At 36.8% G+C, this 17,637-nt stretch overlaps 1 protein-coding gene across 13 annotated transcripts; it reads left to right on the top strand.

Annotated features, from left to right (window-relative positions):
* The first annotated feature begins 107 nt into the window (after positions 1-107).
* MESK2 (misexpression suppressor of KSR 2) lies at positions 108-17,603 on the top strand. 13 transcript variants are annotated; one of them, XM_018104528.3, is made up of 8 exons: positions 108-711; positions 6,104-6,511; positions 9,318-9,413; positions 10,222-10,415; positions 10,496-10,616; positions 11,722-12,286; positions 12,348-12,432; positions 16,079-17,603. In XM_018104528.3, the coding sequence occupies exons 2-8, from the start codon at positions 6,294-6,296 to the stop codon at positions 16,462-16,464; spliced, it is 1,665 nt and encodes a 554-aa protein (XP_017960017.1). In that variant the 5' UTR covers positions 108-711; positions 6,104-6,293; the 3' UTR covers positions 16,465-17,603. The 13 variants fall into 13 exon arrangements, with proteins under 13 accessions (XP_017960017.1, XP_030246930.1, XP_017960023.1 ...); XM_018104530.3 differs by having other exon boundaries at positions 110-711; positions 9,330-9,413; XM_018104532.3 differs by lacking the exon at positions 16,079-17,603 and adding an exon at positions 14,583-15,116 and having other exon boundaries at positions 111-711.
* Positions 17,604-17,637: the final 34 nt, after the last annotated feature.

The raw sequence follows: 17,637 nt of genomic DNA, 5'->3' as shown, positions 1-17,637 counted from the left end.
TTTGCGTCGAATATCAACCGTGACTTTTAATCGATACTTCTACTTATACACCAGCCCTGTAGTCATCGACCTGCAATCGCACCAACTAATTCTAAACAAAGTCTGCGCATTTCTTCACATTCAATATTTGGTCACACTGTCGCGTGTATCATAATCGAGTTGAGTCGTCCGCAGTTTAGTCCAGAAAAGTTATCATTTAAATTTGTTCTTATTGTGACAAACAACAACGAATTAGTGTTCAGCAATAAGTTAAATTAATCCAATGCAGCATAGTAACTGTGTTTGTGTGTGGGCGTGCGCGAATCAGCATCAAATTATACAAGTGTAAAACGCGAAAAATTTGAACACCCAAAGAAATATTGATTTTTTCATAGAAAAAAGGCCCAGCGAGTGTTGTTCTTATTGTTGTTGTGTTTTGTGCGTGCCAGTTAACTACCAAAAGAAGAAGGAGAAGAAAAGAAAAAGCAAAAAGCAAAAAGCATAAGAAGAAAATTCAAACTGCCAAGAAAATCCAAAAGCAACGCAACAAGAAAACGCGCATCAGTAAATTTCCACAAATTTTGTAATAAAATTGCTGCCTACATCCCGTCTACCCCGCCGAACATCATTTGATTCACAGTAACAGTAACAGTAACTGTTGTTGTTTTTCTTGTTATTGTTGTTGTCTGCTGGAAGTTCATCACTAAGAAACATAAGCACAACGAGCGTCAGGTGAGTCTTGAATGTCCCGCACTCACACAGAGGCACACCACGCACCCCTACACACACACAGCAGACAAAGTGATAATATCAAAAACAGCAACAACAACAATGCACACAGGCATTGGCAAATGGCACACACATGCACTCTCACATAACGGGTCTGGCGCGTGATGACCCTCTGCCTCTGCCTATCAGATTTGCTTGGCTTTGCTAGCTACTGCTGCTGTGCTACTGTTGTTGCAGTAGTAATAGTTGCTGTTGTTGTTGTTGTTGCATTTTGTCACTTTTGCTCTTTCTACACATAATACCTCTATTACTATGCCCGCCTCTCGTCCGTTTCTCTTTCTTCGCTCATTCTACTCACAACGCGCTGCATCATTTTCCATCAATTTTATCATTTGCAATCTTATTTTTTTCGTATTCTTTTTTCTTCTTTTTTTTCAATTAACACACTCAGCTCTCACACAGCTGAACTTTGAGTAGTTAGTAGTTAACAGTTGTCTGTTAGTCGTTACATTGCATGTTAATGTTAATATTGTTGTTGTCGTTGCCTGTTGTTGCCAAATTTATCTTCTAATGCATCTTAATTTGTTTCTTTCTCATTTATGTTTCCTTTTGATTTGCTTTATGCTGTTAATTTTGACAAACCCCCAACGAACTCTGACGTAACGCAGGCCCAGAAAGCTTCACACTCCCACGAGCTGCGTTATTTTTCGCCCATCCGCTTTTGTTTGTTTGAATTTTATTACTTCTGGTGCTCCATTTGTAAGCGCTGTTAACTGTGCGGCGCCAGCGATAGCGCTAACGTCGACGTCGCTGTCCTGGCTTTTCGCCTGCGCCTTCGACAAACAAACGTTGCTTTTATTTGACTTTGTTGTTTAACTTGTCTGCATATTTAATATCGCGCGTAGGTCAGTTAACCTAGCATTTCGAGTCCATCACAAATTGCCAAATTGCTTTTTGCCCGATTCGCTCTCTATCTCTCTCTCTCTGCTACTCCTGCGCTGCCTGGTTGTATTTTATGTAACTCTCAAATCGATTGCAAACACGTAACAGTAAAACAACCTGCACGACGCCCCTGCTCTACATTTCTCTCTCTCTCTCTCTCTCTCTCACACTCTTCCTTTTCGCTCTGCCCCTCCTGCTACATAGCCGTGCCGCTAACAACTACATGGCCAGGAACTACGTTGTTGACGTTCTCGTTCTGCTCTTCATCCTTGTATGTGTGTTAGTGTGACGTTCGCATTGTAATGAAAGCCTCGGGGCTTCTGCCATATAGCGTGACATTTCCCTTATAGGATTTTTTCCTCTACACCTGTTCTACTTCCCCCGGCGCCCCGCTCAAAAACAAAAACACTTTGATTTGAATATAATTTCCACTTGTGTGCTGCAATTTGGCTTAGCACACAGGACACGACACGAAAGATCCTTGAATTGATTGATAAATTATGTTAAAAAACAGAGGGGGAAAAGAGAGAGAAAAAGAACAGAAAATATATAGATATTGCCGTGTTGGCCTCTTGCATTTGACCAACAACAATTTGCGCTTGGCCCGGTCCGACTGGAGGCATCCACACTTTCTAATGCACACGCATTTGGCAGTGTTGTTGCCTCTGGGTCCGGGTGGTGTTGCCAATGCGATTGCTGTTGACCTGCCAACGGTTGCCATGGCTACCTGCCAAATTGTCAATAACTGCGCAGCTACACGGCCCAAAATGATTGAGTAACATATACGAATAAAGCACATAGTGGCTCAAGGCAAAGCATTGACCAGTGGCTATAGGTCGAGGTGAAAAGGATAATAAAAAAGTTTAAAGTAGTATGCCATAATGCAGATAATAATAATATAACTAATAATAATAATAATATAATAATAATTTGCAATAAATATAGTATATATGTATGCATATTAAAGTTGCCATAGATTTTTTACAGTGCACTGCTGCAACTGTTGTCGCTTGCATTTTAACACTTTACTAATGAAAAGACGCACTTAACAGACTGTTAACAGTGCGCATCAATGCCTATATGTACATTTTTAGCTTGATGATAACATTTAGCTGAAGTATAACATTTTACTAATGAAAAGACTCACTTAACAGACTGTTAACAGGGCGCATCAATGCCTATATGTACATTTTTAGCTTGATGATAACATTTAACTGTAGTATAACATTTTCGTAGTTAATATTTTATCAATCCCACTGTCTCTCAGTGCAAGTTCCCACCTTCTCTTTGGGTGATTCTTTATATAGTATATAAATACCTCTATTGCTCATTTTTGCCAATTGGTAATTTTTACAATGTTCTCTGACGCAATTGTAATTATGAATAATTTGCCATAAATGGCACACACTCTCGAACTGCTGCTGCTGCTGTGGTTGCCACTGTAATTATCGGAATTGCCAGTGGAGCTAGTGTACTCGCAGGCTTGGCCCAGTAGCCTAGCTATACAAGGCCTATATAATCTATATATATATATGTATATATATATAGTGTGCAATAGGCAAATGGCACTTACTGCCCCGTGCAAGTCATTCGACTTATGACTGGGCTTTGGCATCTCTTGAAGTGGCAAATCGCCTGCAACCAGGCCAAAAGGTCAAAGGTAACATGGCCACTGCACATGCAGGACTTGCCTTTCTAATTTATCAGCCCGAAGCAATCAAAAAGAAGTTCCAGATAAATCACAGCTAATGTTCACGTATGTTATATAGCCTTAATTAACAGTTGAACAATCCATTGTTCACGACCCAGTTCGTTGTAGTTGATAAGCTAAATTAATGAACACAGCTGAGATTAGAAGAATTTAAATGACGTGGCAGCACTGAATATACCCTGTATATAAATTATAATTATAGAACACCTTTGTTTGCTAATCTAGCTTTAAATAGAAGCGATACGAGCTGTGAGCTTAATAGAAGTATAGCTAGCAAATGGGATATGCAGATTCTTATAGGCACAATATAATTAGAAGAAAAATTTAATGCTATATCATATAATGATAATATAATTATATAAATGCATCTGGCCTTATGAAGATTAAAATAGCTGAAATATGCTCTTAAAATACATTATATTTTTATTATAAAAATAGATTCTCACGCATGTTCAATCTATTTTCATCCAAATAACGCCATATAAATTTATAGATTTACTTATAAAGATGAAGCTTACATATTATGAGGTAAACAAACAGCTATTTATATGAGCTATACGAACTCACTAATTACAAGAAATAATTTGATACAATATATAATTTATAATGTATACAAACAATCATATTGCATGAGGAAACCTTAATAATTCGCAGAATGACGCATAACAAAGCAGTAAAACAGGTCTGATGTGTTAATCTATGTACTATATATGAACGCAAAGATTATAAAAGCAAGGTCATATTACATTTCGTATACAATTTGGAAAATCAGCTAGAAATTCGGGAATTTAGATACTAAAATAAAATTGAGCTAGGGACGCTAAGGCCTATAGCTACCAAATGTGATATATCATTTTCGTTTATAGATAAGCGCTGAAATTCTACAAGCTCTATGGGCTTATTCATGGGGTATCGCATGACAAGACCATTGAACTGATTTGAAGTAAATTCATCAAAATTGTAGCCCATAGTCGTTCCTCAAGTGCTCGAGATAGAATCAACATTTGGGCGCTTTATACTTGAATCTGAGTTTTACGTTGTCTGTTATGGTAAAAAGTTTTTTTTGTTTCTCCTTTGTTGCTACAGCTATTATTATTTTATACTTGAAATTTATGCAGCACCCTCAGTGTGGCAAATGTGAAACGGCAGAATGAGAAACGACGTCGTTAGTTTTGCATAATAAATAGATAAGAAACTGTACTATATATACCAAAGTATATGTACATGCATACATACATACATATATGTAATCCCGACCGACGACCGTGGAATCAAATGTCCGAATATGTGTTTACAGTTTGGACAATTGCACAGACCTTTTCGCTTTATGGCTCTCAGAGCCTGGTCAACGGAAAAGTTCGCAATTTGCCTGCTGCCATTTTTTATTGCTAAGACGCAAAATGTTTGCAGTCAGTTTTTTTTTTTTTATTATTATTTTTCTATATTTCATGTCTAGAAGTTTGCGTCATCGTTGAAGCTTTTCATTATCGCTCCCTTATTTGTTTATAATTATTTATTTGTCAGTGTTTGTGGCGAAATTTATTTTATTTATTTTAAACTTTTTGAAGTGTTTCATTGAAAGTTGCGGTGGTGGTGACGCACTTAATCAGCTTCCAGCTGTGAAGAGCTGTGCAAATTCCATGTGGCCGGAGCTTTTGAATATAAGAGACCCTCAGGCAGAGCCGCAGAGCCCCGTTTGCCGCATAGAACTGGAACTGGGTTAATGTAATGCACATTGCCACCAATAGGAGGGGTAAATAGCACAGCTCAGTGCAGAGCAGAGCAGAGCAGCGGTTGAGTGCGCTGCAGTCGGCAACATGTGTGCGGCGTTGTGTGCATGTGAGTGTTAGAAGAGTGGGTGTATGTGTGTCTGTGTGTGTGTGTGTGTGACTGTGGCTGACTGGCTCGGTTTTGGCCTGCATATCTTGTTTCAAGTACGAACTTTGACGCCAAAAACAATTAATGCTCGTAGCTATTGTTGTTGTTGTAGTAGTAGTAGTTGTTGTAGCTTGCCTGCTTAATGCTTACTAACCAAAATGAGATGTATGCTTATGTCAATCATTATGCATTCATAATGCCCTTTAAACACGAGAGAGAGTATTGCATATTTCACATGGTATGTACAGAGAACTTAATAATTAAGAAACAACGATTTTAATTAGAAAATAACGTATGTTAAGTTAAAGAGCTGTTGAAGCATGCATCTCCCTTGCGAAAATAACATGTGTTATGTTAAGTTAATGAGCTGTTAGCTTTAACAGCTGCTTAGCTGTCTCATTCCTTCTGCCATACTGTTACTGTAAAAGCAATCAGAGCTTAAATTGTTTTGGGTGGTTGGCTTTCCATGTTCAACATTTTCATTGTGATATATTTTGATTGTCATTTTAGATTATAATTTATTCTTTTTTTCTTTCTTAATTTATTTGATTTATGTTGATTGTGCCTGCTGCTGCGCTGCTGCTGCAACTACACTACAACTGACGAATGGATGTTATTTGTATATATCACAAAATATACCTATATATGTATGTTATGTTATGTGGTAACAATGGCTGTCTGCTGTCTGCCGATGAATCACGTGTCAAACTCAACAAACGAACGCATTGTTTATATGATTTCTACACCCACCAAAAATGTCGCATATCAAACACACACAACCACAAACAACGAACATATGCACAAATTGCATGCAACGCACACTCACATTCACATACACAAACTTTCACACACACACACACACAGTCAACGCACTGAGAGTTTTGTCTGCATATGAAAATAAGGAAAAGCAGGCTAAGTATATTGGGTGGTGGAGAGACTGACATATGCCAATATACAAACATATAAGCAAAGCAAACAAAAGAAAGTAAGGCAAAAAAAAAAAAAAAAGAGAGAGAAAAGGAAAATAGTAAAAACAGAAAAGCACAGGCAAACAATGCCGCAATCAGAGGGCGGCTATGTGTCGCTGCCGGCGATGAATGGCAATGGCAGCGCCATCTATCAGTCCACCACAGAACCACAGGCTGCATCGCCTAACTCCGTATTCAAGAGCGTGAGGCGTGCATTCGGTCAGGCGATCAAGTCCTCTCCTGGAGAAAGCGAGGAGCTGGTGCCCATGGAACGGCCGGTGGTCATTGTTGGTGGTGGTACCAGGTAAGTGAATCATTGAAAAGGCACACCAAAAAGCTGAAAGAAAACTTTTTTACTCAACTTTTCTGCCAAAAAAAAAAAAAAAACTGTTGTTGTTACTGTTGTTGCTGTTGATGTTGTCTTTCTTTCTTGTTGCACTGCAAATGCATAACATTTACTTCCTTACTTCACCGTTACTTCAAGCACACAGCCATAATTGCGTTTTGCATGTGCGTGAGAGCTTTTTGTGTTATTGTTACGAGCATTAGCATTACTTTTGATTTCGTCCAAAAGAGAAGTGAAGTAAATGTACAAATGTACTATATACATACATATGTAAATATATATGTATGTATATATGTATATTGCTCACTTTGCGCTCTCTCAGTTACATCACCAATTCACAACATCGACACGGGTGCAACTTTCTTTATATTTATTGCTGAGCTAGCCCTGGCTCAAGGTCGCATAGTCCGCCTGCAGTTTTGTCAATACCAAACATGCTAAAGCTCTAGAGAGTGCAGAGTGCAAACCCAGAAGTCGCTCGCCGTCTAGTCAGACAATTCGTCGTCGACGGTGAACCGCAATTTAGTCAATTGCTAACTGCGCTTCATTTTTGTTCTATTTCTGTCAGCGAGCTAAATATCTACTTAAGTATTCATTCTTTACAATTATTATTTATGCTGATTACCTACACCGTCATCATCATCATGAACATCATCATCATCATAGTCAAGTGTTTTAATTAATGTTTCCGTAACAGTGTGACACATCACACTGCCAAACACCTACACAGATTGAATTCAATGAATCTCTACATGCACATACGTGTATACATACATATACGTACATAAATACGTATTACTAATGTAAAGCTCCAGTTAAACAAAGCTCTGTTTACACTTCAGTCATTGCACTTTCCGCTGTGCAGCGTTTCTTGTTCTGTGTGGGTCTCACCGGTCCTAACCGGTTCGCTGCTGTTGCTGACCGTTTCAAGTCTGGCGCCTTGCGCTTAAAGCGGCACAGCATTGGCAAATAATACGCGAGTGCACATAAACAGCTGAAGAAGAAAGCAACAGCAAAAATATTGGAAGTGCTTTATAACGGTATGTACTCTGTACTCTTTACTCTAAACACCCCCGCTTCAGAACTTTGCGTGGGAACAGCGTTGTGCGTGTTAGCTTCGACTTGAAAGGCATTTTTAATGGCTTTAAATTGTGTTCGCCTAATTGATGTACCAGGCTATTTCGAGAAAAGCTATTAAGCGTGTATAAAAAGATACTACATATGTGTTGAGTTTGTGGAATAAATAATAACTTGTTTATCTCTGATTCTAATTCAGTTAATTGCTATATATGTATAAGCTTTATCGGCGACGACTTTTTGTTTTGGCTTGGCTTAGCCTAACAATAATACTTTTATAGAAAATGAAGGTCGATATTGTAGCCTATATATAGCTTATATGTGGTTAATTTGTTTACTGAACACCAATAGTTGCCCTTTATATGTATTTAGATATATAATATATTGCGTCTATCAATGGGAATATCTGTTTCATATATGTGGTTATCTAATTACATACATTTATACTTGTTACAACGATTCTACTTTTCCATAGGACCAGTTGTACTTTAGAATATTCTATCTGTTCTCTGTTTACTATCTTTACATCTCCCACTAGCAGTATCTATTTGACTTTCTGGCGTCTTTCAGTCCACTGCTGTTTATCTTTTCTCCAGCTTTTTCTCTTATTGTCATCTATCTCGAGAAGTGTTAATCTCTGCCTTATTATGTTGTTCTTGTCTTTGTCTTTGGCTCTAGCTCTCTATATGTTTCTTCGTTATTTCTTATCCAATTGTACATTCAGAGTGTTTTATTAAAGTTGATTCAAAAAAATCTGTTGAAATACTTTAAGAAAGTCCAGATTTAATGGAACTTGAGTTGGTTATCTCTGTTAGCTTTAGCCCTAATTAATCCCCAATACAAATACAGTCGCTAATATAGAGGCTTTAATGGAATTCAACTGTATTCTCAGCTTGCTAATTGACTCGGAGCTGTACGTATTCCGCTTATGTGCCGCATAATTGTTTTAGATGGCCAAAAAACCAGTGAGCCAAATTACCTAGACACACGGTCTGGCTGGTAGACATTGGTTCTGCAAAATGAGTTTGTTAAGAAAAGTTCGAGAGGAAGCAGGAGTAGTGGTAGCCGGGGGCGTAGGGTACCAGTGGGAGCTCAATATTAGTGGCGCCAGTTGTTTGTTGTTGACATTTACCCCGAATGACATTGCGTGACTCATTTATTTAGTTTTACGTAACATGGAAAATGTTTACTATTGTTATTGTTATCGTTGTCGATGTTGTTGTTGTTGTTGTTATTATTATTATTGTACTTGCTGTATATATAGCGAGCACCCATTTTCATACTCAAACTACATTGAAAAGCAACAAAATGTTGCTCCATCATTCCGCATCAGCAATCAAAGACTTTCTCTCTCTCTCTCTCTCTTTCTCTCTGGGCAAACTTAAACTCAATTCTTAAGTCTCTCTCTCTCTCTATTTCTCTATAAATATACATGAACAACTCGTACAAATATACAAACTTAGTGTGTATTTAGCTAATTAGAGTCATAATTAAATTTCAACTAATTCAATTTATTTTTGACATCTCCTCGAGGGAAAAATAAAGAATAAATTGAATTTATTTATTCATTTTTTTGGGCTGTTCATTTGTATTAAACGTAAGCGAATTGCCTCTCTCTCTCTCTATCTCTTTCTCTGGATCAATTTTTTTTTTTGTGTTTTCGGTTTTTTTGCTTGCATGCTCATAGTATTTATTTCAGAGACCGCGACAAAACTGGTAAGACACTGAACACCAAGATGCCATCAGCACCAACACACACTGCCGAGGAGGCACATCTGCTTGGGTAAGAAAGAAAACGAACCACCCAATCGAACTCTACTAGCGATATCATGTGTAAGATATACATATATCACACACATATATATATACATATATATGCATACATATGAATATATATATATGTATATATGTATGTGTATGAGGCGCCCTAGACTCTCCCTCTCTCACGCAACACTCAAGTTACACCAGTTTTTGTTTGTTGTTTTTTGATTTTTACCTTGAACTACTCATAATTCACTTTAGAGACTGTGATTTGCCTAATTTGGTTTTTTACTTTTAACGTATTTGTAAGTATTTTGCATAGCGAGAACAACAAAACTAAAACCTAACAACAAAGTATAATTATATATTAATAATAATAATAATAATAATAGTGATAAGCCCAAAGCATCCGCCCTTGTCTCTCTCTCTCTCTCAAATCGCATCTCGTACATAACTTGAATGTTGAACAAATATTGCATATAAAGTATAATTATAATATATTTATATAAAGTTAAGTTTTATATATAAATATTGTTTTTTTTTTTTTTTTTTAATTTTGCAACTTGTAACTTAGTTAATTAGCAATTTAGACGCGTTTCAAGTTTCATTTAAAAAAAATTGACTTCAATTTTGTAGTCCCACAAGTCGTAACAAGTAGAACTTCAGGAAGCGCCCCGCACTGAAACCAGCCGAACGCCGGATGCAAGTTAATGAGTGACCCACATCAAAGACAAATACATATTAACTATATATATATATCTAAACAGACATAAATACAGAACTACAGCTAATTTTCTCTCTCTATATATATATGTCTATTATCTATTTAGCACCATGCCCGTTGATCCCATGGATGACATCGAACTGCGCTCGGTGCAGCTGCAATTCCCCAATGCGCGCGGCTCCATTTTGGAGGCCTGCGAACAGCGACGCGTGCCCACAGACAAGGGCGACATACATGTGGCCATACAGGGCGACACCTCAAAGCCGGCCATAGTGACCTATCACGATTTGGGACTCAACTGTAAGCAAGCCTCCCATAACTAATATTTATATATACTATATATACATATGTTTATGTATTTCATGTTGTATTAAAAACAGATGCCACCAGTTTCGCTGGCTTCTTCAATTATCCAGTCATGCGCGGATTGCTGGAGAACTTTTGTGTGTATCATGTAACTGCACCCGGACAGGAGGAGGGCGCGCCCACATTGCCAGAGGAGTAAGTGCCCCCATTAATTGCTTAAGGCGGACTCTTTGCCCTCCAGAGAGCCATTGAGCAAATTATTCAAAATAATGCCCAAAAGAGCCTTAAAAAAAAATCAAGAAAATAAAAAGTATGCAAATACAGCATTTAAATGAATAGGCAAATCTCTTAAAATAATGTGAGGGCGTTGAATCATAATTATTTATGACTGTTCTTTGTTTTAAATGAAAGCAACTTGAGGCTATTGTTAATGTACATTGAGTAGCGGCTGATAAGAAAAAATATTGTAATATGTTTCAAAGGGGTTTTTGTATACCATAAGAGTTGAATTGTCGATAGTAGCTTAGCTTAGTTTATCCAACTTATGGTTAATATACACTGAGTTAAGGCTGATAAAAAAAAAGTATTGTAATATTTTTTATAGACTTCCTTGTATTGCATAAGAGTTCTAGATGTTTTGCGGTATTTCGTATTGAATTGTCGATAAAACTTTAGCTTAGTTTATCCAACTTATTGCTAATATACTTTGACTAGAGGCTGATAAAAAAAAACAGTATTGTAATATTTTTTGTAGAGCTCCTTGTATTCCATAAGAGTTCTAGATGTCTTGCGGTATTTCGCATTGAATTGTCGATAGAACTTTAGCTTAGTTTAAGTTTTTTGTTAGATTATGTAAAAAGACTAACTGTAAAAAACCTAGTCTTCTTATAGAGAACGCTATATATCGTATAAAGTCTTTATAGAGCTATATAAATAACAAATCTGCTCTATGACAGAGCAAGTTATTTGTGAAATTTATATGATAAGTCTTAATTGCTTCAGCAAAGGCACGTAGCACCCTTGCAATAGAGAGATTCTAATTGTTATTGAATATTGTTTAGTTAACTATTAGACCAGATCTGAGCATTAGTAAATAGCCATAGCTAATAATGGTAATTCTAAATTGTATTAGACGCGACTTGAGTGCAAGTCTGAGAGCTAAATTACCTACTTAACTGTTGTGTGCAACAAACAAATTTACTGTTAGACTGTCAGCCAGCCTTACAGCCCAAACAACTGTAATTTTCGTCTTGATCACACATCTAAATCCAATATCTTCTCTGTCTCTCCGCCCGCATAGCTATGTGTATCCAACCATGGATGAGTTGGCAGCCCAGCTGTTGTTTGTGCTATCGCATTTTGGCCTAAAGTCGGTGATTGGTTTCGGTGTGGGCGCTGGGGCCAATATACTGGCACGTTTCGCTCATGCTAATCCGGATAAGGTGGGCGCCCTGTGCCTAATTAACTGTGTGTCAACGCAATCGGGCTGGATCGAATGGGGCTATCAGAGTTTCAATGCGCGCTTCTTGCGCACCAAGGGCATGACGCAGGGCGTCATTGATTATCTGATGTGGCATCATTTCGGACGCAATCCGGAGGAGCGCAACCATGATCTGGTGCAGATGTACAAGCAGCATTTCGAGCGTGGCGTCAATCCCACTAACCTGGCCATGTTCATCAATGCGTATATCCATCGCAACGATTTGCATTTGGCGCGCACACCGCCAGGCACACCGGGCGCTGAGACGGCAGCGACTACGTTGAAAATGCCCGTTATCAATATAACGGGCTCGCTGTCGCCGCATGTGGAGGATACGGTGACATTCAATGGCCGATTGGATCCAACTAATTCGTCCTGGATGAAGGTTTACCTAAAATCGCTTTGTTTCCAGTTGCATAAATATTAAAGTCTCTTTTTTTTCTTAGATCTCTGATTGCGCCATGGTGTTGGAGGAGCAACCGGCTAAGCTGGCTGAAGCCTTCCGGCTGTTCTTGCAGGGCGAGGGCTACGGTAAGTGTTAGAATACCACGCACACACTGAACAACTGAACCTCAACAACCAATCAGCTACAAAACAAATAAAAATAATTCTACAACAAATATATAAATCTACAACTAAAAACAATCTACTTACCACCTATTACAAATCTACCTGCTGCTACTCTAGTCAAATTTTCCGTACCTCCCTTCAATTGGAACCCAAACGAATGAGCAAAACAACAGAATTATCTTTAAGATAGAAGAATCCCATAAGAGTATTAAATACGATTCAATTCAGTTCAGTTCAGTTCAGTTGAATTCAGTGCAGCGAATTGGATTATCTCGAAAGCTATCCTCCTACCTCCCATTCATCACAATCAAAATGCAGCCGCAATGAACATACTAGAGCATATATATACCCTATACCTTATAGAGTTATATACACAAAAGTCGCCTTCTCTCTTTCCACTATCCCTAAACTTTAAAACGTAGCCTAAAGTCTCATGTTTGCATATATATATATATTGAAGAACGAATTAGTAACGGCAAAAGCTTTTCAACCGCTTTCAGCGAGCAAACCAAACAAAAATCGCGTGAAACAAAAATCTTTAAAATTGTTCAAAATTTTATATAAGTATTATTGAATTGGACATACAAATTATATATACATATATATACTTATTCGAAGAAAAAAAGACAAAGAAAATTCGACTTATGTTTGTTAGCCAAAATATTTGTACGCCTAAAAAAAAAAAAAGAAAACTAAATTAAATAAATGAAAATTGAAAATGAAAAAAAACAAAAAAAGTTGTTGAAAATCAAGCGTTTACTTTTATACCATTTTTTATCACAATTCCCACAAAAAACTTTTTTTTAGTTAGAGACTTAGCCAGGGCGTTGCTTCACATAGACCAGGCCCCCAATATACACAAAAACACCTAAATTCTAAGCCAAAATTTTTCCAAAAAATACGAAAAACAAATGCATTTTCGCAAAAAAAAAAAAAAAAAAAAAAAATTCAAACAAACAACGAAAAAATATTTCAATATTTTCATTACTTTGTTTTTCATTTCTTTTTCCTTTCTCCAAACTGCTTGTTTTTTGCTAAACAAACATACAAATACAACAAAAACAACAACAATATACAAATATATTTCCCCTCTCTCTCAAAAACAAACAAACAAACATTATATGACACTCAATGCCAATATACACACACGAAATACCCTGTAAAACGCCTGGCCGACCATCCTCGCCTGCCTCTCGTCATGCATCCATCTAAAAAAAAAAAAAACCATATGCACTCGACCTTGGGCGCCGAAACTAACCTCAAATAAAAACGAATAAAATATAAATATATATATAAATTATGTTAATCGAATCGAATTTCATTTAATGATCCAACGACGTTTTCGAAACTTGCTGCATCAAATTCGATATATGAATTCTCTTTATTCTTTTCGTTTCTCAAATTAATTTTCTCTTGCGAAATTCTGTTATCAATAATGTATGCAATCAATATGTGCAACAACAATAATAAATAATATTAATATATGGTATGTATATTTGTACACACAAAACAAATCACATTAAAAAACCAAACAAAATCCCTGGCAAATAGTCTCCGAGAAACCCCAGTAGACAGTGGCAAAATGAAATCATGAAAAACATAGTTGAAATGCATTTAGCTAATTAATAAATAAATTAAAATTACATACATATACAAAAAGTAGGCAATGCTTAACACTCACACATAATACACACATTCACAAATACCGAACAGTTTGTCAGTTGCTTGTGCAAGTATTGGTAAGCTTTGAAAAAGCTTGCATACATTTCAGCACTTGAACACTGTGCGTAAAAGCTTTCAGCTGCAAGTGACAAACCAAATGCGACACGTAGTTTGCTTAGAAATTTTTTACAATACCCTTATACCCAGTAACAGCAGCTCTGCTCTCTTATACTCTATATCTTTCTCTCTCTCTTTGCCTATATTTGGCATATTGTGCCTTTGCCTTGTTTTGCTTGTAGTATTTGATTTGTTTCCAGCAACTACACAAATGCACTTATATTTTGCTTATACATGAATATACATATAATTTATTTGATGTTTTATTTATTTTGTTTATTTACACGCAATATTTAAAATGAATATATATCGTTGCATTTAACAATGCGTAGCTGTTGGCACACTGCAAAAGTTGGCACGCAAAATGTCAGCAGCCAGTCGGAGCAGCTCCACGCAAATTGAGCTTTGCGTGCAATGAGAGCACTGCGCGCCCAAATCGGAGTCGGAATGGGGCGTGGTCGTGAGCGCGGGCAAACGAGTGAGAGAAATTGGAAGACACAAAAACAGAGATGAAAGCACTGCACGCTGAGACCAAAACACACATACAGACATGCATCAATGAAAAAGAAAACAGAAATAAATAAAACAGAAATCCACACACAGTCAGCAACAAGTTGAAGCTTGAGCTTTTTGAGGCTTTTATATATGTATGTATGTATGTACTTTTGTTAACTGTGATTTTCCATTTTCTTTTCACTTCTGATTGTTGCTTCTTAAGTGTGTTATTTTATTCAATTTATTTTGTATTACATTTAGTTATTACGTATGTATGTATATAGTTGAGATATACATAAGTCTAAATTGTTGTATTGATTGGACAGCAAATGCTGTTGTTTGCAATAAAAGAAAACCATTACACGATATAATTTTTTGTGTATTTATTTATTTGTTTCACATGCCGTTGAGCTGCGTACTTGGCCGCTCGTTGCTTAGACTCACACACACACACCCAGCCACACACATACAGTGCGTAATTCTATTAAAGCAATAAGTTTATATTTATATACATAAAACATATACAAATATACATACATGACAATGCTACAGAAAAAAAAAAAAGAAAAAACAATATGTAAGGATATATATACTATATATAATATACATATATATTATCTAATATGGAGCTATGCAAGAAATTTCACAAATTGTAAGCTTTTGTTGTGTATTTGAATTCTAAATAAATGAACAAAGTCAACGATTTCCAATTCCGAATCATTTGATCTGGAGAAAATTGCGCAAATTCACTCGCCGCTCTCTAACTCTAAATCACTATCAATGTCTCTTTGTTGTTATTGTTTCTGGTTTTCGAGTTTATGTCTCTTCACAGCAGCTGTTAAGCAGGTGGCGCCCTACTCTCACCAATCAGTTAAGTGCATGCAGCGCGCTCTCTCTCTCTCTCTCTGTCTCTCATCATCATCAGCAAGAACATTTCTCATTAACGCCTCGCCAACATCATCATCAAAAGCTCATCCGCAGCTAGTACAACAAAAGAACAACTACAACAACAACAACAGCAACAAATCGCAGCAACATCCCCGTGATAAGTTATGGCCAAGCAACATCATCAATGCACTTACCCGAATACACGCACACACATATACACATGCACACACACATGAACACGCTACAAATGAAAACATAAGACCAACAGAAAATCCTTAGAACGTGTATAAAGAACACTCATATAAACAAAAACAACAACAATAACTACAACTAACATGCTCTCAAAAGTAACGTAACGTAAATAACAAAAGCCAAACTACTACTACCTTCCCCCTCCACAAAAAATATATATACGACAACAACTACAACACTGCAACTATAACAGCAACGCCGCTGTCAACGCCAGCTAGTTCTCCCTGCGGCACTAAGTATCATACGTACTCATCGATATTCTTTGCCAACTTTCGTGAGCAACAGCTACAGGCCGCCCAGGAGCGGGAGCGAGAGCGCCAGCTGCAGCTGAGCTTGCGCGTCGGTAATCGGCTACGAGAGACGGCAATTAATTGCAGCGGTAGCGGCAGCAGCAACAGCAACAACAACAATGCTAGCAATGACCCGACAAGTGAAGACGATCTGGATGCAGAAAATGGAAACGGGAATGGCAATCGCGCGTATGTGACCACTGATACATCCGGCACGCTCTACTTTGGCACACAAAGCAACAAGATACGCATCACTGAGAATCCACTGCCCGAGCCGATTAGCTCTTAGATTGTTAAAAGCTACTCTTATACTTATAAAAAACACACACATACTCAACCAAAGAGAGCAAGAGACGAGACAGACACGAACACAAACACACACTGTTATTGTTGTCATGAACTACGTAAAAAAAATACCAAAATACACAAATACACACACGTAGACACAAACAGCAGCAGCCGCAGCAGCAGCAACCGCGCAGCCGTTGCAGCCTCAGACGCCAACTCAAGCAAAGCTTTATCCGCCAGCAACTGTGACAGTGTGACCAGAGCAGCCAAGCGCCGCCTGTATGTAGACTTTAGCCCGAGCCGCGCTCTAAGAGACAAACAAAACAAAAATGAAAAAAAAAAAAAAACAAATTGAGTTTAAATGAAGACACCGCTACCTATACAAGATATTGTACTTATGTTTCTTAAACAATACATGAATCCAATTAAATACCACTTAGTACTCGAAATACCGTTCGAATTTTCCTAGTTTCTGTTTAAAAAAACTAAAAAATAACACAAATAAAATAAAAATCGAAAAGAACACAAAAATAATTGTATTGCAGAGTAATATTGAAATATTTGTAATTTACACTTTGTGCCTGAGCGTAAAATATGCAAATACACATAGATACTTACGTATGTATTTGTTGTCGGTTTTTAGTTAAAAACAATTGAAATATCAAGTATACAAAATAAATACGAAAAACCAAAAAACACTAAAAGAAAGACAAACAGAATACTTTACATATAATGCGAGTTTAATTTCTATTTAGACATTATGCAATAAAAATACGTGTATTTTTTGGATGCGACATATTTTATGAAGAGCTTGCTTAGTTGTTGTGAAAAAAACTAAATAAAATGAAATAAATTAAAATACAAAAACTAATAAACTAAATGAACAAATTACAAGCTTAATGTTAAACGAAAAATAAAAACAAAAATTACATTAACTTAATCCCAAGAGCAAAAAATATAAAAAAATAAATGTAGCATATCAAAAAACAAGCTCTCAAAATTACATATACATTATAAATATTTAACTAGTTATTAAAAAACAAATACAAATATAAATAATTGAAATTCATACTGAATTGCATTCAATAAAACAAACACAAACGCATAAAGGCAACTTAGGTAAAACAAATGCAAATACAACAGATCCACACAAACACACACACACAAAGATAAA

The sequence above is a fragment of the Drosophila navojoa genome, chromosome 5 (assembly GCF_054131105.1).
Source record: "Drosophila navojoa isolate 15081-1374.11 chromosome 5, UAZ_NAV_1.0, whole genome shotgun sequence".
Lineage (NCBI taxonomy): Eukaryota > Metazoa > Arthropoda > Insecta > Diptera > Drosophilidae > Drosophila > Drosophila navojoa.
This window is presented reverse-complemented; position numbering and strand designations above follow the sequence as displayed.